This window comes from Ochotona curzoniae, unplaced genomic scaffold (assembly GCF_017591425.1).
Source record: "Ochotona curzoniae isolate NIBS_2020 unplaced genomic scaffold, NIBS_Ocur_1.0 contig_908, whole genome shotgun sequence".
Classification (NCBI taxonomy): domain Eukaryota; kingdom Metazoa; phylum Chordata; class Mammalia; order Lagomorpha; family Ochotonidae; genus Ochotona; species Ochotona curzoniae.
Genome location: NW_024466607.1, coordinates 19,167,493 through 19,190,673, shown reverse-complemented (window position 1 = coordinate 19,190,673; position 23,181 = coordinate 19,167,493). Strand labels below are relative to the sequence as shown.

General features: G+C 44.7%; 1 protein-coding gene across 1 annotated transcript in view; it reads right to left on the bottom strand.

The window, feature by feature from the left end:
- The window catches only part of CACNA2D3 (calcium voltage-gated channel auxiliary subunit alpha2delta 3), a 696,258-nt gene that overhangs the window by 124,458 nt on the left and 548,619 nt on the right, over positions 1–23,181 (bottom strand). Inside the window, exons 19-27 of the mRNA XM_040994648.1 lie at positions 21,700–21,771; positions 21,376–21,437; positions 19,956–20,023; positions 15,579–15,624; positions 15,345–15,442; positions 13,276–13,369; positions 11,352–11,447; positions 7,291–7,412; positions 4,352–4,432 (exon numbers count right to left, since the gene is read on the bottom strand). Of these exons, the coding sequence (XP_040850582.1) occupies positions 4,352–4,432; positions 7,291–7,412; positions 11,352–11,447; positions 13,276–13,369; positions 15,345–15,442; positions 15,579–15,624; positions 19,956–20,023; positions 21,376–21,437; positions 21,700–21,771 (739 nt within the window). The remainder of the gene's footprint in view (positions 1–4,351; positions 4,433–7,290; positions 7,413–11,351; positions 11,448–13,275; positions 13,370–15,344; positions 15,443–15,578; positions 15,625–19,955; positions 20,024–21,375; positions 21,438–21,699; positions 21,772–23,181) is intronic.

The window sequence follows — 23,181 nt, the reverse complement described above, 5'->3', positions numbered from 1 at the left end:
GTGAAGACTTCTAGAACCTGAACAACCTGGTCGGCTCTCTGAGGGCCCGCCAGGAACACGTACATGTGCCTGAGGCATCTCATGGCAGATTCACTCAGGATTCTTGGAGGAGAAAGCTCTGCCAGGAATGCCTCTCCCCCAGACCTTCACACAGTGTCTACACTGCCACAATCAGCTCTGCAGTCATGTCAACCCAATCAAGGCAGCCTTCTCTAACCACCTCATAATTAGGGGAAGCACTGGCCCAACACATATCCATACAAACACCAATGTGCATCTCTCATCTTTGCAGCTGCCAATCATGCTTTGTGTTTTTTTTTTTCAAAAGATTTATTTATTTTTATTGGAAAGTCAGTTATACAGAGAGGAGGAGAGACAGAGAGGAAGATCTTCCGTCCAATGATTCACTCTTCAAGCAGCTGCAATGGTCAGAGCTGAGCCAATCTGAAGCCAGGAGCCTGGAGCTGTCTCTGGGTCTCCCACATGGATGCAAGGTCCCAAGGCCTTGGGTTGTCCTTGACTGCTTTCCCAGGCCACAAGCAGAGAACTGGGAAGCAGGGCCACTGGGACATGAACTGGCACCCATAGGCCATGCTTAATGTTCTTGGAGGGCACTTTCAGCTTGGGACAAATTGGGACAACTGTTCTTTGGGCAGCTGTCACCCTGGCCTCTGGCACTTGTATTGCCTCAACAAGCATCCTCCCATTGAACTCCATAGTAGCCTGACAGCATGAACCCAGCATAAGGTACACAGTGGGGGCAAAACCTACATTTCTGGAATAATTTAATTAAGACTGAAGATGGTTTTAAAAACTAACCAATAGGGGAAAATAGCAAATTGGGAAACATCACAAGGTGAAGTGTCATGTCAGTTTAATCCAGAATTTTCAATGGCACTATAGTGGCTGGGATGAGCCAGAGAATTCGTGGTTGTGGGCTATTCTGTGCTTTGTAGGATAATTGGCACTATTCCTAACCTCTCCCTACTAGGTGTCAGTACCATCCCTCCTAACCAGTGGTGATCATCAAAAATGGTTGTAGACATTGCCAAATATCCCTATCTCTGGATGGAAACTATTGGTTTAATCAGAAAGCATTCATTTTGCAAAGAGAAGATACTTTCTTTGCTCAGATTTGACAACCTAGACATTCATCCACGCAGCTTGAACATAATTCCCAAGGTAGGAGTTCATTTGTATTACCAGGTGTATGAGAGAGTCCCCATTAAAGGAATGTCATTAAGTTGAACATCTACCTACACATTTGCCAACACTAATCAGCCAACTCTCACGAAGGCCCCAAACTAAACTCTGCACCCAGAGAAAATAACACAGTTAGTGATCAATGTTGACTGATCAGCTTATTAATTAGTTGGTTAAAATAAGACCCTCTTTGTCATTATATGACGTTAAAGCCCTACAGATGACATCGCACAACCCACATTTCTTCCAATGAACAGCTCCAATGTAGTCTGTGTTTTTATATCTCCTAAAATTTACAAGTCATTGAATTTTGCAGTTAAAATGGGTACCTTTCAATAAAACTGTTTGAAAAAGAGCTACAAGACACCAATGCCTGTAAGACCTATAATTTTTATTCCTACAGATGATCACATTAAGCTATTTTAAGCATCCCATGAGATGCTTGGACCTCAGGAAAGGCATCCATCGGTGCACAGATTGCAGTCACTTGGAGAGTGAATCATGGGACGGAAGATCTTCCTCTCTGTCTCTCCTCTCTGTGTATCTTTGTAATAAAAAAATAAATAAATTTTTCAGACACACACACACAGTTTCCTGGGCTCTGGAAAACATGGAAGACCAAAGGAAATGGCCTACCATTCCTTTGGAGTGGGAAAACAGTTAGGAAAATCCAGTCCACTGATGGCAGCAGGGGAGCTGGCAGGCCCTTGCAACGAGGCCAAGAAGATGGATGAGGCCTTGTTTGTGCAAGCAGGCCGATGTGCAGATGGACGCCTGCCCAGTCGGACTGGCCTTTCTTCAAAGGTGTCATTGACAGATGAGCATCTGAATGTTTTTGTTTAAGCAAGAAAAGCAAAGAAAAACAACAGAATCAAACAAAACAATAAACTCTTTTGACTCCCAAATAATAATGCATACAACCAAAGAATATGAGAATATCAGAATAGACCTGGGAGTGAAGCAGCACTTTGAAAGCAGTCCTTGATACTTGTTTGCAAAACTGCATACCTTTTCTTCCAGGTAAGTTCCAGTTTAACACAAGGACATCATTGCTGGTCCACGATGTTCCATCTGTGTGGAAGGCACACAGATGGGGGACATGCCCATTTACATGCTAAACTTCATCTACCCAAACAAGGCCTCTTCTCCAATGAAGACTGCTGTTTTGATTTTCAAGAGGTAAACAATCCCTTTTGCCTAATTTGAAGAAAATACCCAGAGGAACAGAATGGAACCTGTTATGATGATTGAGTGTGAGTTCATAAAATCTGTTCCTCCATCAAAAAAGCGCTCTGTGTCTGGGCACAGAAAGGTCCTCTTGAGGCCATGACCCTCACAGGGTTGCATAAATAGAGATCTTCAAGATGAAACCCAAGCAATTCTGTCTTAGTTCATGTCTACCAAACTCCATTTGAAGAAGAGGGTTAATAATCACCAATCTTAAAGGTAAAAATTAAATACAGCCCCTCAGATTATCTTAATCTCACTTCTCAGGTTTATCTGAGAAAATAGAGACCTGTTGACACATGTCAATAAGCCTGTTCTGCCCACTTTGAGCTGACTGGTGTCTGGCCTGCAGTCTCTGGCCAGCAATGTAATTCAAAGATAGATAAGCAAGCTATTTGGAAAATTTATGTTCTTCTCTTAACTGGATGAACAGTACCCACAGTCATATTGGTACTCATAGTTTCTTATGGCATAAGGAACTCAGCATCATTTGAACACAGTTGGTGAAGTTGGACACAGGTGGCTGGGATAAGCATAATGGTCTACCCAGAGTGTTCTGAAGGAGAAACTCAAGGAAAAGATTTCTAGAAGAAACTTCATGTTTATGTGGACTGACAGACAGACATGGTCCAACCATGTCTGTGACAGTCGCTACACACAACCCCAGCTTCTAGGAGACAACATCCACCCAGCAGTCCGCTGGCTGGAGGGGAGCGAGTCTGCCTTCTTGATGCAAGCAAAAATCTTGCAAAGTTACATGATCTTGTCTCTCGTTGTCCTCCAGGACCCTGAGACATGAAGTGACACAACAACCATGACTCTGCAGCACCCCTATTTCCTGGCTGATTAACAATAGCTCTGCCCAGTCCAAGATAAGATACAGGTCAGGCACACAGGAGTGCCCTCCTTGCAAGTGCAATAAAACAGGGACCACCAGGCACTAATTCCAGTAACACAATTACGATGCATAGGACACATCAGACACAGAGAGTGGAAGAGTTGTACTTCCCAGCCAACGAAACACTACTTACAACACATCTGCTCCATCTGCATTCCTTCCCACACTTGCTCAGTGAGCAAACACACAGAAGTTGAGGTTCAAAGTCACCCTGCAGTATCACTTAGAGACGAAGATGGCCCCAGAACAAAATGACTTTCTTTGACAAGCCCAAACAGTACGAGGATGGTGCTTGAAACAGCACCCATCCATCAACCAATGAAACCAACAGGTCTGTATTAGCAGCAGAGTACTGCCTGCCATGACCTTAGTCAGTCTTCCAAGGAGGGCTTGAGGCAGCTTCTAGTTCTGTAAGCCAGATACTGCCAACGAAAGCCACTCAGATCCCGATTTTGCTGAGAGACCAAAGAAAAGGGAAAAGCCAGCAATGGGGTTCTTTGGTTATTTAGGACTTGGTCATAAATTTGTTTTGACTTTCTCCTGTCCCCCACACCTAGTAACTGCAGAGAGATCTATCTCTGATTCCTCCGGGGGATTACAGTGAATAAAATTTTAGTCTTTCTGGAGACACACACACTTCAGCATATGTTTGTCTAACATCGTGCCACATTTTACTCGTAGGCCAAATGTTACTAATTAGTGATTAAGGAACTGGAAATCCAGAATTTATTTCAAATGAGCACGCTATTCACTGTCACATATTCTCCTCTGCACAATCCAATGACTTCTCATTGGTGGCAAGTTTACATATACAAGCCCTGGGAAAGATTTCTATGCTCAAATCAGACATCACCAGCTGTCAACACCTAGCCATGAAAGAGATGGCACAAAACTTTAGTTTAGGTTTTTTTTTTTTTTTTGCTCTACTTTTGAGGAAATACACCTGTCACATAAAAGTAGCTGACAGGCCAGATGAACGAACAGCACGGTCACTCTGCATTCACTGAGGGACATGTACTTTACCTGCTACCACGGGAGATTTCCGTTCATCCAGGAGCTGGATGGAGGTACTTGCTGTCACCACATTGCTTTTGTTGACTGTTCCTGTGAGAAGAAAATCCACCATAGTAAAACTGGACCTAATGACAGTGCACACATAAAGACAGCAATCTCATTGGCAGACAGACACTAATTAGGAAATCTATTGGGGGCTTGGTTCCCAAAAACTAGACTCTAGGGTAAACTCTGCCACTTCTGTCAGACTATTTGGACTAGACTCAATGCCCTGAGTTGTTGCTGCCTGGGGAATGTCCAGCCTCTTGACAGTGACATCCATGACTGCCATGGAGGGACCCCATTTTTGTTCACCCACAGCTATGCATTGCAACATTTACTGTGTCCATGCCACATGCAAATAATCACTCTGAAAACAGCCACGAAGAACTGCATGAAATAAAAACTTTTAAAATGTTTTTACAGTCAGTTGGCAACTCTAGCTTTTATTCATTGATCAAGTCTGTTCTGATCTATATAATTCTAATATTCAACTTAGTTTTTTGGAGCAAAACTGTTCTAAAAACAGACAGAGCTGTAACGCCATCTTTATGCCAAACTCTTATTAAAGAGATAATAATACAGCATTGGCATTAGATTTTCAACAACTAAGAATGGTTCCAACATCTGTGAAATAAAACCAATCCTGAAAGCCCACTGTTAATCAATACTAGTCCAGTGCCTGCCTTAGAAATGGTACTCATTGAACACAACTTGAACAGAACCCAGTTGAACTGAGCGGTAAGGTAAGCCAAACTTGGACCTAACTGACTGAAGCAGTTAAACTTTTTCTCTTGGCTCAAGTGTAAATGGCAATAAAAATCTGCTTCTTTTCCAGTGTACAGACGTTTGATACATAATAGACAAAAAGAAAGCATACTCAACCACATTGATTTGTACTTGGTGATTTTTAAGATGTTTCCTGAATTTAGAGAGGTCAAGAAATCTCCAAACATGTAAGTCATCCATAACTTGACCATGAACAAGGCAAGTTTCTTTTCATTATAGGATAGCATTGAAAGTTCACGGCAAACCTCCGTTAACAACAACAACAAAAAATTCAATGACATTTTTGATGGGAATTTTACTTTTCCCCAGACATAATTCTTTTAGGAAAGACAGTGAACAACAGAAAATTTTTGCCAATAAGTGGTCATCACACCCAAGTGGATGCACACACAAAGAAGTTCTGGGGACGCTCTCATTTCCCATCACTCCTTCTTCCTATACAGTGTTGGATCTAAGCTCTGTCAGAGAATTATAACCTTCTGATTCCAATAGTCAGAAGAAGAGCAAACGAGCGTATATATTAGGTTAGAGATTTTTCTCTAGGAGACTGCTTGACAGAAAGAAGCGCGCATTATTAATTAAAAATTCACAACAAAGAGAAAAAGTTCACTCTCTAAACTTACATTTTTGGTGAAAAAGTGTGATACAAGGCGCTGACATTGTAATGCAGTGTGTTAACCTGCCATCTACAACACCAGTGTCCCACATCAGAGCGCTGGCTGGAGTCCAGGCAGCTCTACTTTTGCCCCAGCTTCCTGCTGTGAACAAGGCCTCTGGGAGAGCTGAGGGAGATGGTCCTAGGGCTTGGGCCCTACCATTCACATGGAAATGGAGTTTTAGGCTCCTGCCTTTGACCTGGCCCAGTCACAACTGTGGCAACCATTTGGTGATCCAATAAGTGGATGGAAGGTCTCTGTCTCTCCACTCTCTAATATTTCGCCTTTAAATAAAGTAAATGTATATGTTTTTAAAAGTGTCATGTGGACAAGCAGAAGGGAAGAACTTTAAAAATATGGAAATTTGTATTTATGAAAGCACCAATGCATATGAGCGCGAATACACAGAAGTCAATTAAGCAAGAGCTCACAGACTTACAATCCTAGACTGCAAGCAATCCCCAGGACTATGCTGTCTGACATTTCAGAATCTGACAGATAACAAGCAGCCCTTCCTTGCCTAGCTCCATGATGGAGGGACCGCCTTCCAAATGAGCTCATTTGGTATCAGACACCTTGTCAACAAACGTTCCTCACATTTCAAAAATCACTCTTTCTGAATAGGTTTTCATCCTTGGACATGAGAACATACTACAGCGGAGGTAGGAGGGTTTGATACTGAGTGCTGGGCAGCTGCCCTTGGGTTCATTTAGGAATATTTAAAAGAGCTACTAACAAAAAGGCTCTGGATGGAACTTTCCAGAGCAGTTTAAGTTTACAGAAACACATCTTCCAACTTCAAAGTTCCTACGATGACTAATATTGACCCTTACACAGAAACATGACCATAAACAACTAATGGCTGAGACAGAAAGAGCCACACACAAGTGAGGAGCATTTCCACTTTGTCTCATTAGAAAACTGGTTGATACAAGAACGCATTGGTTCTTTTAGGAGTAAGGTGGCCTTTACTATGACAGAATTATAGAACTAGAATATTTCACCTATTACACACCTTACTTTGGTCCCTGTTAGGAGAGCACACAGGCCAAGGACAGTGAGTCTTCATGTACACCAGTCTCCATCAATTCAGTCTAAAGGGCACTGTGGCCTTGGATGTGACACAACTCACTGGCATTTCTGGCAAAGGATGCCTGAAGTTTAAGTAGGCCTCAAAAACAACAACAACAGCAACAACAACAACAAAAAGGACTAATGAATTCGTATTTACATTTTACAGGGTGCAAAAGGCCAGCCCTGCCTTCTAAAATGTTGTTGGCTTGATGTGGTTAAGGAAATGTCATTTCATGTGGAGTTCCCTCCTGTGACAGAACAGACCTTGGGCTCAGGGCTGGTGCGATGCTCACCACTGGCTCTCAAGAGTGACCTTGGCTCTTCAGTGTTTGGGCAGCTCCATGGTGCTGCCCACAACGGCCAGGACCCGCTCTCTATGTGTGCACCCACCTGTGCTGAATGGGATTGAGTAGACAAAGCTGCCTGGGATCTGCTCGGCGGCTCTTCTGTACCACAGAGGGAAGTGGTCTGCGTTGAAAATGTTCTCTTTGTCTCCAGCTTTCAGGAAGTCCCTGGAGATGAAGGAAAGCACACAGCATCACTCATATGCTCAAACCTTGGTGCTCAAACTTATCGCACAGCATAGTCTTTGCCAGAGTCAGTCTTTGGAGCCCCAGCTTGCCTTTCTCAGTACAGAGTGGGCCATGTCAATCTTGTACACCTCAGATTACTCAAAAATAACCTAGAGAGCTCTGGCAGCCATATAATGAGTCGAAGGAATGCTCTTTCTTCTGTCATATCTGGGAAACCAAGGAGAACATGTACTGAGGATGTACATCACCCTTAGAAAACTCTAAAGTGTTAAAAGTGGGTCCCTGACTTCAGCTTATTGTTAATACATCAAAGTAGAAATTGATATTGCCTTTATCTTCCTCTCAAAATTATTCTCATTTGGTTACTACTGTAAATTTGCTTTCAATTGAAAAATTAAAACCACAAATAATTTATGAAATGCAAAGTGGTGTTTTGATCTCTATCCAAACTGTGGAGCCCGCAGAGCTAATCAATACAGTCTTCCACACTGGGCCACAGGCACAGCCGTGGCTCAGCTGCAGGCATTTCCACTCCTGTTAGGCCTGTCCAGTGCTGAGTGCATGGACCTACAGGCCAGAGGGACCTTATCACAGTAGCAGCACACGCTGCACTGGGGGCACTTGCATAGAAGGGATGAAGAGTTCATCAGCTAGACTGATGGTGACACTCTGGTTTTGCAGCCAGCAAGTGAAAAGTCCAGAATACTAAATATCTGTACATCCATGGCTCTGCGGCCCAGGATGGTCCTGGCACCCAGCACAGTGAGCAGGAGCCTGCAGCACTTGACTTCCGCCAGCTCTGGTGCTGATTAGAAAGGACGGGGTTCAGCAAAGGCCTTGGAGGTTCCTGCCAGCCTCAGCACTCAGGAGCAAGCAGGGAGTAGCTGATGCTATAGCAGCTGATGCTCAGCAAGAAAGAACTTTCTGGACACAGGAGTCACTATGGTGAAGCAGGTGAGACTGTTCTATACTCTGGACAAGTGACCTTGAACAAGGAACTGAGTCTTGTGCTCCCATGCAATAACACATAGGACAAGTCTATGAGGACCAGAAGTGGGCTCACACAAATATAGATAATCCTTTCTCTTAAAAAAACAGCATCGTGTGTATTTTCTTCTGCTAGAAAGCAGAATCAGAGAGTTAGCAAATGTGTGTATGTGTGTGAGACAATTCTTTCATCTACTATTTAGTCCCCAAATGCTTGTAACAGCTTGGACTGCCTAGGATAAATCCAGAATCCATGAACTCTATTTTGGTTTCCCACATGAGTAGAATAGGTCCAAGCACTTGAAACACCTGCTGTTGCTTCCCAGAATGCCTTAGTATAAAGTAGAACCAGAAATGCAGTAACTAGGACCAACAACCAGCCAGCAATGCATAAGAGCTGTGGGAATCCTAAGCAGTGGCTAATCCCCTGTACCACAAATGTATACCCTAAATTCACAGGATTCTCAAAGCCCATGAATCGCTCATGCTCTCTGTGGTCCAAAAGGCAGGTGTGAAGCCATCATATTTAAAATGTAATCAGAGGAGACAAATGACTACACTGTGAAAGTTAACATCATCACACTCTATTTGCATGTGATAGGAAAGGCCATACTGAAGGAACAGAATACATTATTGTCAATATTGGGAATAATGGTTATGAACTGCAGTTGACCAACTTCCAAGCACCGGTGGCACTGCCAGGAAATGGCATACCCATGTAGGAGACTGAGTACAAGTTAATTTAGGCTTGGGAACTTTATGTCATCTAGCTGTTTACCTAATCTTTTGAACTGTTCCTTGTATGGTCTGGTCAAAATAAAGTCAGAAATATAAGTTTGGGCTAGAATCAAAGACCTAGATCTCAGTGAATACCATTTGATAGGATGGGATAGGCAGGCCAAAGACATCATGATTATATATACATATAGATATTTATATGATTCAATGATGAGTTCTTGGAGACAAAGGAATTATCCTAATCATGCAAAGTGAGTACACACTCTGGCTCACACACAGTAATAGCATAAGGAACTCAACTCATGCAACAACAGCTCTAAATTTCCAAAGAAGTTTCCCAGCCACAGTCTTTTATTTCAAATTAGGTACATATTTATGCAATTCAGTTGAGAGAGAGAAAGAAAGAGAGAAAGAGAGACAGACAGAGATATTTATCGCTCTTCTATTGGTTCACTCTCTAAATGCCAGGAGTAGGTAGAGTTGGAGCAGGACGAAGAACTCATTCCAACTCAACGATGTTATCCTAGGCATGCGGCATGGACCTAACTGCTTGAGCTGAAACCTGCTGCTTCCCAAGGTATCAAGGAAGTCAAAATCAGAAGTCAAAATTCCCAGGAAGTCAATATCAAGAGCAGCACCAAGACTTGACTCTGGGTACTCTGACACAGGATGAGGGCGTCCAAAGCAGGGTCTTACCACACTGTACCACGCGTCTAGCCCGGGCTTTTGTTACTTGCAGTAACTGAAGGAGATCATAACCTCAGTTCCCAGAGGAGCAGAATCAAGGACATGGTGGCAGGAGCCAGGGACCCATTCTAGCATTTATGAGTTTAGTTCTGACTGCTTTCAAGTCCATTGCAGCCATGCAGATTATAGAGAGCGAGAGGCAGTGCCTGATTGCTGTCACTGTTCCTCTTCTCTGCTTGCTTTCATCTCAATCCCAGCAGCAGCCTTCTTCTCGTGGCATTCAAAAAAATTGCTGCTTTGTCTCCATTCACCTATCTAGATCCCAAAAGGAGAAGGCAATGTGTATTGCCAGTCCTTTGCAGAAACTTGTCCTTTAGAGAAATAACTGAGGGTGGAGCGCTAAAGAGACTTCAAAAAATCTTCACTCATGTCCATAACTGATACACGAGAGCTATTGAACATGCAGTAGTCACGGCATGGGACATTATTCTCCCTAAATACCTGACATGTAGCCCATCTTCCACACTAGGTTCTGTAGATTCATGGCTGGTGTTGGCTCATCTAACTGCTACATAGAGCATTGTCCAGTTAGAGCCTGATGTGGGAAGAACATCTCCTTGGGCCCCTGGTGAGTTGACCCTTCTCCAATTCATGATCAGACTATGGCTCAGGAATTCATCTCCAGAGATCCTGAAGCTGTATGAGGTTCCATGATGAATGTTCTAAACTCAGACACTTCCAAATCACACTTGAACATTCTGGATCTCAGGTCCCATTTGTCTCTGACTTAATAATACCCATTACCCCAGAGGAAAGAAACTGAGTACTTATCAGTGGGGTTAGGAAAGACTTTGTACTCTCCATCAGCTCTGGCGGTTCACTGAGGACATGGGGGCTCAGGTTGCATGGTAAATCAATGGGCACCTGTCTACTGGATTCAGCTAACACTGTCTCCCATCTGCCCATGTCTCCTTTCAGTGCAAGCAGAGCCTGGCAAAACAGATGGCCCATCCTGGGGTCCTATAGCAGATCAGGTGACAACTAAAAGGCACAGAGGCTTATGAAAGCAGAAGTCAATCCTAAAATGCTGCCGTCCATCCACATAGGCAAGGATTCCTCAACATAGCAGGTGAGCAGACAGACATACCCACAGCTCTGATGCCACGCAACAGGAAGTGAGTATTTCCTTCTCCTGGCTGCCCTTCACCCCCACCCAAGTGGCCACACCCTCTCCCAAGCTCTGCAATGACCCCCTAGAGAGAATGGCCTCCAGCATGGTGGACAGAGGCCAACAAGCATGAGGAACAGTGGGCTGTGTTCAGGTCAAGGAGCGGGTGAGTACAAACACTGGGCCGCCCATGGTAGAACAGAGAAGAAATCTCAGCAGGCCTGGGGTGGTGCGAATTTTGTTTCTAATCATTTCACATCCAGAAATCAAAGAAGCTTCCAGTTGAATTTCCTATATCAGGAGCCCACTGGGCCCCTACAAGGAGTCCCACAACTTACTGATTGGTCAGCTGCTCAGCCCCGACAAAAAGGTTGATTCTTGAGAGGCCTGTGCGAGTGCCGAGGAAGGCCACCTCCACACCCTTGTCAGAGTTCCTGAAACAGAGCAACACGCATCACGGGGATGCTTCCAGACAGGAAGAAGAGCGTGGACTTTGCATCTGAAAACGCCCTGACAGTTTTACATGAGAGCAGTGGGAAACATGAACTTGAAATGACAGATACGCATATACACATACAGAGGCAGACACCAAACCTAGAATGTAATTTTTTTTTTTACCCTAGTAAAAGCAGTCTGGGAGGAAAATGAAGACCTTCCCACTAGTCAAAACTGCTGAGAAAATTTAAAAAAAAAATCTTGAACCACAAACACATCTTTGTTTCTCGGTTCCTGGTATGAGCTCAGAGACCAGGCCACAAACAAGAACTTTAAGGAAAGCTTGGTGCTAGTCTTTTGTGTGGCTGCTACCAAATCTATTCTTGGTCCTGCTTACTTGACTAGGAGGGCATGCACAGGAGCCATAAGAATAATCTGAGCAAGAAAAAAACTAATGTAAAAATTCACCAATTGTATTCTACTTCTGTGACAAATGGTAGATATCTGAGCATCTTTTTCAGGAGATCTGTAATACTCATCTCTAGCTGGCCCCTCAGACACCTCATCTCTGCACATCTCCCAGTACATACTACAGGAGTCCTTTGCTGTGCCTCTGGCCATTTGCACATACTGTTCCGTCTCCATGGAATGTGTTCCAACTACTGAAGTAGCTCCTATCTTTCCCCTCTTCTCTAGCTCTTGTTACAGTTTATGTGTTGTAATTTTTCCTTCAAAATAACTGTCAGAATTATTACTATGGCACCTTGTCCACCACAGGCATGACAGTCAAGGACTTCCTTTGTTTGGGTCGCCAATGCCTGGCTGGATAGCTATACTTAAGAGACACAGAATCCATACTTGATGAATGAAGGAGCAGAAGAATAAATGAAGATGGAAGGCAAATGAGTGGCAAAAGAAAAAGGAAGATTAAAAACAATGGAAAAAATTAATGAATAGAAGAGTGGAGAGGTCTGACCAATGTATTACATGCAAGTATAAGAATCCAGCTCCCTGCTTGTAGCCTGGGAAAGTAGTGGAGGATGGCCCAAAGCCTTGGGACCCTGCACCTGCATGGGAGACCTGGAAGAGGCTCCTGGCTCCTGGCTTTGGATTGGCTCAGCTCTGGTCACTGCGGCCACTTGGGGAGTGAACCAGGAGATGGAAGATCTTTCTCTCCTTCTCTCTGTAAATCTGATCTGCCTTTCCAGTAAACATTTTAAAATCTTTTTAAAAAATAAAAATAAGGAATGATTTCTTATTTTCAATCTTTAATAGCCTACTTAACAGTAGTAGCGGACGACACTAACAGAGATCTGCCTATGCAGCTCACACCCTAGCCTTTTGACATCCGCTACCCCTGGTGCTACGACAACTGCTCTCCACACTCCTCTTTCCTCCACTCCAGAAATCAAGGCTCCGGGTTACATCTGACATGCTTGGAAATAAGATTCTCACTTCCCTGGTCTGCTCAGTCTCCCCTGGCCTGCGTCCCAAGCTCCCTCAAACCCACAGAGTGGATGGAGCTGAGGCCAGGCAGGAAACACAACGCTTCTTCTGCCTCCCTCTCTCTGGGAAGTGTCACCCTTCCTCAGCACACAGGATTTCGTGTCGAGTGAAAACTCAAACAAATTAGATGTCAACCCCAGGAACTTGCCATCCAAGCCTGAGTCGCTAATCTGCTCTAGCTCTTGTGGTTTGCAGCTTTGGGGAAAATTAAAGAACTTTAACACCAGTCTCCCACAACACTTGTATTCTTTAAACCATAACCATATTTTGGAGCGTTAGTGAGGAAATGGCCATGAACGGCAGACACGTGCAACCACTTACTCAGATTTGTTGAGGGCCAGGCTGGTCCAGTATGCTTCAATGGGCGCGCTCACCACAGCATCAAAAAGGACTTCTTGGATCAGTTCTTTATCACCTGTTTGGGAGCACATGGAAAGCAGACAGCTCTGACCCAACCCTGAAAAGGCTCCTGTAGCAGTGGTCCCTGGATCTGCAAGCTTTTTTTAAAATTTTTTTTTGCCCCTCACACATGATGTTGCTATACGAGTTAACTTCCCTGCAGTTATGCATTTAAAAGTTCTGATACCTGATTCTCCAGTTCTACAGAGGCCTCCAAAGCATTTAGACTAGATGACAGTAAATTAAGAGGCTGCGATGTTGGCTACTTCTGTTTTCTGCTGTCTTTCCCCAGTCTTGCTCTAGACCCGCAGGCTGAGGTCCAGGTTTGGAGACCAGAAGAAAGCCAACTCCATGGGAAGCTGGTTCTTGTCACCTCTACTCTGTTATGCACTAAAATGTGCAAGGCTTCAGAGAGGACAGGGAAACGGTCACTCAAGGACCACCGGGACTCGCTTCGGGATTCCTTCAAGGGCTTATTGCTTTTGTTTCTTTCATTTTAAAAGAGGATATCTGTACCCACAGGGACCTTGGTGGAGTGTCATGGAAGATGGTTCTCGTTGGGGGGAGACCCTAGAGGCACCCACGTTCTTAACGCTACAGCAAAAGATGCTGCGTACTTGGAGACACAGTGAAGCTCCGGAATTCGACATATCAATTCAAACGAGTGTCCTGCAGCTAAATGACCAACACAAAAGGGTTCCAAAACATGAAATGAATGCAGACACAGACTAGAACATAACAGACTACTTAAAAAAGTTTCAGGAACAGTGAAATAGAGCAAGAATATATTTTGGTGGAAGTTTTCAATTATGTATTTTTAAAAAGAATATATTTACTTGCAATTCATGTCTGAGTGCAAAACTTTCTGAAATCCATATTTTTTCATTCTATGCATTTTTTCACATGCATTTTCTATGATTTGTGAACGCTTCACCTATGTAGTATACACGCATATGATATAAATTACTATATTAGCACATCATATACTACATAAGTTTAATATACAAAATAATGAAAATAGTGCCTTATGCTACTCACAAGTAGCCTACATATGTAGTAAGAGAATAAATTGCAAGCTATTGATGAACAAATCAACATGGTCATTCTTTATGGGAGAAGTGTTCCCCAGGGACTGCAACATCATCTACAAACTTTCATTCCTTGTAAGATATCGAAAGCAAATATGGGAAAATGTTAACATTTGGTAAATCTGAATGGCTTTGTCTTTCAATAGGTCATTTAAAACAGTCAAAGAAAACGAAGCACTGGGTTCCTGCACTGTGCATCTGGTCCTCGTGCTAGCAGAGGAAATCCAGCTCATGAGGAGGCTGTTCGGCTGCTGCTGAACAGGAAAGGATTTCCTTTCACGTGTCACAGGATGGTTATGGCTACCCCACAGAGTAACTCAGGTAAAGCCTTTTCACACCACTCAACTGCAGGTGTCATGCTCATACTTAGTGGATCTACCCCTCCCCAAACTGTGCGTAATGGAACATTCTACAACGCGACAGTGCCTGCTCTCGCCTCTGACTTGCTGTTGAGCCATCCTTCGGCCACTTCTTACTCACCAAGTTCCCATCGAGGACCCTCAGGCACCCCCAGTGGTGACCCTACTCTTAGGAGAACTAGACACCCTTGGCTGTGGCTCCAGATGAGACAAGTCCTATGCTGCATCGTGGTTTTCCCATTTGTTACCAAGGGAGCTGGCTGAGTGCACGTTTAATGTCCAACGACAGAGGTAATTTCCATCCTATTCAACTTCCTGACTACAAATGGTCTGGCAGAGCGGACAGATCCAGTGCAAAGGGTTAATGCATGATTGGGGATGCTGCACAATTTTGAGCAATCCAATTTAGTGCTTCTAGAGAAACCAGATGGTAGGCTGGACCGGATATGAGTGACAGTCTCTGCCGAAGCCAAGCTTCCCTGGTTTGGTGTTGCCTCCCTGGCACCCCCACATGTGCACACGCCATGCTCCTAAAAGCACTCACACTGCAACAGGGGTTCTTTGCCTTTGAGGTAGAGCTTAATAGCTTCTAACTGAGACAGATGCCGGTGCTCAGGATGTAGGTCGGTGTTACAGTAGGACCTAAGAACATGACAGAGAACAAAACAAAAGCATATAAACATATGCAGTGTCTCCTTCCTTTACCTCTGATTCAGCAGCAAAGCCAACCCGAGGGCAGTAGACCCCCATGCTGATGAGGGGTTCTTTATACTCTTACCATTCATCTGCCAAGGACACGTCTGGGTGCTCTAGGTCATGCAGGCCTGAGGAGGAAGAAGAAAGCACGCATGAGTAAGCAGCTCTCCCCCACCCACATGTTGCTTTAAGGATTCTCCAGTAGCCCTGTAGGGGATAGAATGGAGTCAGGCACCGAGCCCAAAGTATGCTGCCCACCAAGAAGGAATCTTCTCAAAGGAAATGACTGCAGCACTCTCTCCCATTCTACCTCCCTCTGCCAGCACCGCTGCCCTCTCTGGTGGTGTGCCCAGGGAAGCCTCGGAAACACCTATGCCAGCAAGTCCCGGAGACACACTCAGCAGCATGATTGGAAAGGATTACCCGGGCATCCCACACAGTGTAAGCTGGGAACTGGGCTGAGCTGCTGAACTCCTGTGGGATGTGAGCAGACCCCTTGCCGCCTTCTTCACGGGTGAAACAGAAATAATCAGAGGCCCCTATAACTGATGGGTGGTTGTCAGAGTGAAATTATAGGTTGAACAATATGGAATGGCCAATACTCAACTGTTTTGAGAGGAGCAAAAATGACCAGTTATTATAGGATCCCAAGTAAAAATGAGTCAGGGATTTGGAGATCATAGGGAATCTAGAGGTTTTTCTCTTCTTTTTTTTATTTTTAATAGAATGCTCCAGGCCACCCAAACTGCATGGTTCTGTCTGCTGGAAGCTATATCCAAGGATGGTATGTCTACCTCTTTTATATATGCAGTTGTATTTTAACTATATTTTCAACCTTTTATTTCAGAAGAAACAACACAGAGAGGTATTAATACAAAGAGTTCCCATCTACCCCTCCTCTCCTATTTCCATCTTGGTCAGAAGTACTGAAGAAACCCTGGGTCTTTAAAAGGTAGGACCTCGGAGCAGGTGATCACCTCTTGGGGCATGAGAGCTGAGTGCTAAGAGGCCAGCCCCTCCACACTCTCATATTGCTCTACTGCAAGGGGCTGTCCCCCGGGTCACACCTCTGTCATGCGGTGATGCAGCCAGAGGTCCAACCCGATGGGCTTGCTGATATTGTACTTTCAGCCCCAGACACTGTGAGCTAAGGAAACGACTCCATAAGAGACTCAGCCTCGAGCACTGCGCTGCTGCCACCCAGAAGCCATCCCGACACCGCCCTCTTTCCCTGCACTTCTCTGTGATGTGATTTCAGTGAATCCTAAGCAGACAACACACTTCAGACTGGTGAGCTGATATAACCTGCTTCAGGCAGCTTCCCGAATGTTCAGTCATATCTTATTGAACCCAGGACTGAAGTTTCTCTTCCTTCAACACAAATGTATTAAGCACATAGCAAAACACTCCTCGCACAGAGGAATGAAGGACACCACACATTATCTTGCATTGAGGTTCCCACACTTACTGGTTCAAAATGCTTGAGAGTGTATGTCAACTTTTGGAGTCACATCAATCCTGTGATGCAGGTAATATTGCCTAATTCTCAAACTCCCCAACGCAGTTCAATGGGCTAGTCATTACTTCCTAGGACAGCTCAAGAATCCTTTTCCTCTCTTTTCCTTCCCTTGATTCCCTCATTCCCTTCCTTCTTTCCCTCCTCTTTGCAGGACTGCTATAGTGAACATGCTAGGCCAGGCACTATTCTAGGCCATCAGAATAAGTCAGTGAATGATATAAAAGTCACTGCCTACCTGGTTTTAATTTCTAGTGGCAGAAGAGTGATAGGTGAATTAAGCAAAAAGTAAAATATTCAGTATCCCAGTTGATAGTAGAAGGTTTGACAGAAAAGAAAGCAGGGGATGAGATTGCAGACGACGTGGGCAAGAGATGGGAAGAGTGAAGAGAGAACATTTCCATGTTAAGTATGGCAGTCAAGGAAGCTTCCACAGAGAAAGTAAACCTTAAGCAAAGATCTGAGAGAGGAGAGGGGGGTAAGTCTAAAACCCAGCAGAGCGGTCCTAGCTGAAGATATCTGAGCACAGAATTGCACCTGCACAGATATTAAGGATGACAATTCTGGTTTTGTTTTTGTTTAGTTTTGGTTCCATTCAAGCTTCAGCCACAAAGCTCTCTTTGGCTGTAGTTCCAAGGAACCTTCTAAACATCTTGATTGCCTCTTTCAATTCCCAGGGAACCAAGGAAATAATCATTATTTTCTAATTCTCTCACTTCTGATCTTGGTCCTTTTGACAGTATCACATGTATTGATTGTCACTGCTTACAGCTGCGACACAAACTCCAATTTTCTGCACAATTAATGCACACAATGGTCACAAAAGATGTAGTTAAAATCCCAAGGGAAATTCAGAAGACAAACAATTTCAGCACTTAGAATTCCAGTCTGTCATGTCAACATCAGTAGTGACATCTTACATGTTTTAGCAAAGCCCACCTGTTCACCATCTTTGCCATAGCTGGTGCTGGCTTCTACATTCTAGAAGCAACAATCCTTCCATTGATGATCCTGTAAGTACGTAGTTGTCATGCCCAAAGAAGCCTTTCCCTCTCCAGGAAGAGAAGAGAACAATAATCCTGGCAAAGCTGTCAAGTTAACAAGACCCTTGATTTGCCAGCCTAAGGGGAAGCAGCTTTCCCAGCTTCTATTACTCAGCGAAGTTGGCAGGAATGGAAGGCCTTTATTTACAGAGGACCAACAGTGAGAGGAAGATCTGACCTCATTTGTGTGGATAACCAGACACCCCTTGCTGAGGATTCAAAAGAACTTTTTGCATGGTGGTTATAGTTAGCTCTAAAATTTTCTCTATATGACTGCTTGATTTAACAGCTGTGGACCAGACAGGAAGAAGATAGTGACCCAAGAAAATGATCCAAAAGACAATGCTAAACAACCATGTGCATGTCTGTGCTGTGTGGGGGAGAGAAAGAGAATGGGAGAGAGGAGGAGAGGACAGAGGACAGGAGGGGAGGAGAGGAGAGGAGTGGGCAGAGGAGAGGAGAGAAGAGGGAGGAGAGGAGAGGAGTGGGGGAGGAAAGGGGAGGGGATGGGAGGAGAAGAGAGGGGAGGAGAGGACAAGGGAGAGGAGGGGAGGGGAAGAGAGACAGGCCCCTATACTGAGAATTGCGAAGCAGCAGACACCTAAGGCTTGGAAGTCCTGAATAAGCTCTCCTTCCATTGTTCTGATTATGAGTAGCGTCCTTAACCTGAGCTCAGATGGCTTAGGCATGGCTTTTCTGACCTCATGGCCAGTATTATCCACAGAGCCATGCTTGACCCATAGAATTAGAAAATTAAACCATGATCTCTGACAACACATTTTGTGGCATAACTTGCCCATGTTCTATTGTGTGTCTCTGGGAAGGAGACTGCAGAGCTCTGCCTAGGCCATAGCAAACTCCTTTACTCTTACTTCTGTCCCATGAGATCTTACAGTTGCTGGGGGAATAAAATCCAACATCTGTGAAATGATGCAGGGACAATCAACAGTAAACCAGATGGCTCACTGTGGAACTCTGTGTCTTCGGGACCATCAATCTTGGCTGGGTCATCCGAATGGGCCGTGGGTGGTCCAATTTCTGGAAACTCACCACATTCATTTGTAACCGGTTCTAAACAATTAAAACTTGGCTTGTAATTGACCTTCCTGCTCTCTGCTGTCATTTCTGGGTTAATTCAGGAAGAGTAATGTTCTGGTCTAACTCCTTCTCTGGGGAGATGAAAAACCTAATGCCCAGACAGGGGACAAGGAAACTGCCCAAGACCACTGGGAGCGCAGTCTTCCAAGAGACCAGGCCCCACTCCTACTGCCCTGGGCCCTAGGCCAATGGGAAGAGTGACTTTGCTGAACTTCAGCTGGGAATGAAGACTCTGCGTGTGTGGAGTGTGTGGTGGCATGTTTAAAGTTAAAACCACAGTAACAATGGCCATTGTTAACTAGGTCACTGTGCACCTGTGCTTGATGAAGGCAAGAAGATTGGGAGCCCAAGGTGCTTCTTCCTCCTTCCAAACCATAAAAGCCATGTCAACTGTCACAATGACCAGGGCTGCCAGGACACACGAGAGAAACGTGTAGCTAACTAAAGCTTCTATATCTGGGCTTGAGTTTTTACCTTATTGTGTGTGTGTTTTCTCTTGGGACTGATTCTTATCTATAAGCTCAATAACATTTGGGAATTGCTCCCACACCCACTGCTGAGTTGCCACAACAACTCATTGGTTCAAAGTAGAATCCAAACAAATTAACTCTTCACAGGGGGCTGCCCTGGATGAGGGTTTCCTCATCTGGAAACCTGGACAAATTGGCAAGAGGGGTCACAAAAACAGCCAAAGATCTGAGCCAAAGGCCCAAGTGCCTGCCTCGTCAGAAGTTGGCCTGCATGAGCAAGTTCCTCAGCTCATCCAGAGCTTTCTCTCCATGCCACGCAAGTAGCATCTTACCTTCCTCGATGGTCACATTTCCTCGGAAAAAATACTTCCCATGGCCCCTGGAGAGCGCCACACCTAAACTGTGTGGAGAGACAGAGCAGACATTGAGATCACGGTATCCACTGCAATGGACTTGTGGGCTAACTTTTTTTTTTTTAATTTTCCATTTTCGCATTTCCATTTCATGTTCTGTAAACAATTTTTCTAACAGTTTACTTTCAAAACCCTACTGATTATAGTGGGTGTTGGTTTTTCTTAGGTTCACGCAGCTGCTTCAAAGTCATTTCTGATTGGAAATGCCAGCAGCAGTTGGCCAGTCGTGTGTGTCTTCTAGAGTTGTGGCAAACAGCTCAGCCTTCCAGCAGAGCCCTTCTCTCAGATGCCCGCCCCAGGGCCGTGCACCCTGCTCCCTTCTGTGCCTCAGCCCAACATTCAGGCAAGCACAGGTCTTTCTAGACCTTAGTGTTTGTGAGTGAAGGTTAAAAAAATCCTTTCTCGAGGCAAAAACTGTCCCTGCCATTTGAGTGTAGCCACATCGCTGTGTTGTAGATGTCTTTGCTCAAACCTCTTCTTAGTCTAATAGGTTTTCCATATTCTCACTGGATTGATTTAAGCTCCGTGCTGTTTTTGCCTCAAGCGAGAGACGATGTTTTAAAAACATTGTCTCTTCATTTGGCAAACCCTCTTAGCAGCTCATGTGTTTCTGGATTGTTCCTGGTTCCAATGGAATCCATTTGGCAGCATCTGATAGTGATGCTAGAATGTAGGTTTCAGATTCCTCTCTAGGCAGTCAAACCTTTCTCTCCATAGTTCTATGGGAGTGAGATGTTAGTTCAAGAACATGAAGTAGACTTGCTGAAATACCTTTTTAAGTAAAATGGTAGCATCACAATACCAAGAGTGGCATGAGTGCTACACAGGCACGTGAAAGCAGGCAATGAGGCTAAACCATCGCTCAGGACAGTTACAAAGAGAGACAGGTTCAAAGGCAGACAGACACAGGGGGACAGCAGAGGGAGACTGACATAGCAGCACGACATGCAGGCATGGAGCGGCCGTCTCAGTGCAGAATTGCTGCCTGGCATGGAAACAAAGCACCAAGTGGGACACATGGGACAGCAAGTTAGATGGTGAAGAACTGACCCGTGTAACACTCTCTTCACCCTTTTAGGAACTCCAGAAACAACTGACTCCATGATGAGACACAAAGTCATGGCACAGGGAATGAATTCTACAGGGCGAGCCTGAGCCATCTCCTCTACTCTGCTGGGGGGACAGCGGGGTGGGGGTGGAGACCAGGGGAGGAGGCAGCCACCGGCTCAGCATTCCCCAGCCATTCAGCAGGGCGTTTGGTTACTGCAGCCGGTGTGCTCTGAGTGCAAACACCACCGATGGGTCTGATGGAATGTTCATGTATCATGGTCAGCTGTACCTGAAAGGAGTACCCTTGATGTCTGTATAATAGTAGTCATTTGTCATCACCAAAACCCGTTTCTAGATTGAAAAAGAAAGGTTGCAGAGAAAAAGAAAACGCGGTTAGTCTGCTAAGTGAAGTTTTCAGAAATAAATAAAAATAAATGGACACACTGTGATCAGGTTAACAGAACTACATGAATCTTGTTTGAGATAAGTAAAGACAAGAGAAAAATGATCTCAGAGAAAGATATTTATTCCAGATAGAGCCTTCAGAGCTAATTTTTCACAGTGGTTTGTTTTAAATTAAGTGGCAAGAATGTTTGAGAAAAAAAAAATGTACCCCTTTATCCACTGTCTTCTTCACCTCCATGGAAAACTTCCCCGTCTTTCGATTCACCATGGCATTCCTCAGCTACAAGAATAAGAGAAGATGGGCATATTAGTGCTTGCCTGCGGTTGTCATGCTGCGTGCGTGACTGGTGCACAGAATGAGGGATGCTCTGGCCGCCGAATCGCAGGTGGCTTGGGGATGAAGTCCCCATCTTGGCACTCACGCCTCTATTAAAGCACCATCTAGCCTCCCTGGTACAATGGGGCAGAGACTGCCAACAACCAACAATTGGCTTTGGACTTCCACATGGGGCACTGGTGTAAATTCCAGAACAGCACCAGCCCAGAGAGTCCACATGACGTTGGTGTGTCCTGAGGGTCAGGGACTTAAGCCGCTCCTGCCATCTGCTAAAATATGCTGGCAGCAAAAACGACTCCAGGGACGAGCTATTTAAAAAAAAAAAAAAAGGCACTGATTTTTGTCATGAAGAAATCATTTTTCAAAACATAATCAAGTTAAAGATGTTTTCCTACACAGTAGTTCAAAAAAAAGGCCTACCATTTGGAAGATAGAGGGTTCATGTTTTTTTTTTTAAATAGTATGAGTCACCTTACAATGCTCTCTGAGCCATCTGGGCCAATTAATGGCCTTGCTGACAGAGCGCTGGACAGGGGTGGCCCCGTATGAGATGTTCAGAGATTCCCATCCACCGCTCACTAGGAACCAGGGGCCTGCACTCCTCCCCCACCTCAGGCTGACCTCATCTAATGACTTGTGCCCCTTCCATGGGTTCAGAGGAGGACAGCAGACATAGCGATGACAGATGTGCAGCCCTGGGCACCAACAGGACACAAGCCCATTTAATGGAAGAAGAGCCAACGTGCACACGCTGCAGCCTGCCAGGGAAGGCTCTTTCCAAGTCCTGTGTCTCACTTTTGAATCCTTTCCCTTTATTCCTCCTTTGGAGAAGTCCGAGTGAGATCTGGGAGACTTGCAAAGCTCACAGGCATGCTAAATTTGATTCGGGGGCTGCTTCATTTCGGGTCTGCATTCCCGTGTTCAAAAAGAGAGAGGAGAGAGAAGGAGAGAGAAAGCCTGATTTGTAGCTGGAGGCTTGTATAAAATAAAACATATATTTTACCCTAGATATTTTTTTTAACAACACATAATGGGCATTTCTGGAAATATTTTCCCATTTTAACTTTCTGTGGTTTTGGATGGGGAGAGCTGGTCCTAATTAAGTCTACTTTCTAACTTTTAAGAACGGCTCGATTTATCTTTAACATGGTTTTCATTTTTCTTCTTTCTGGTGCCTGCCTAAAGCCATTTGGGACCTTCCCCTCTCACATTCCCCAGGCAAGCTGGAGATTAGGTAAGCCTCGCCATTCCTCCATGCAGCCCACTCTCCCACTCCCACCCCAGCTCCCAGTAGAGTGAACAGTTGGTGCCTGGACTAGGAGGATCCAAGGCTTGGATCACCATTGTCTTCTG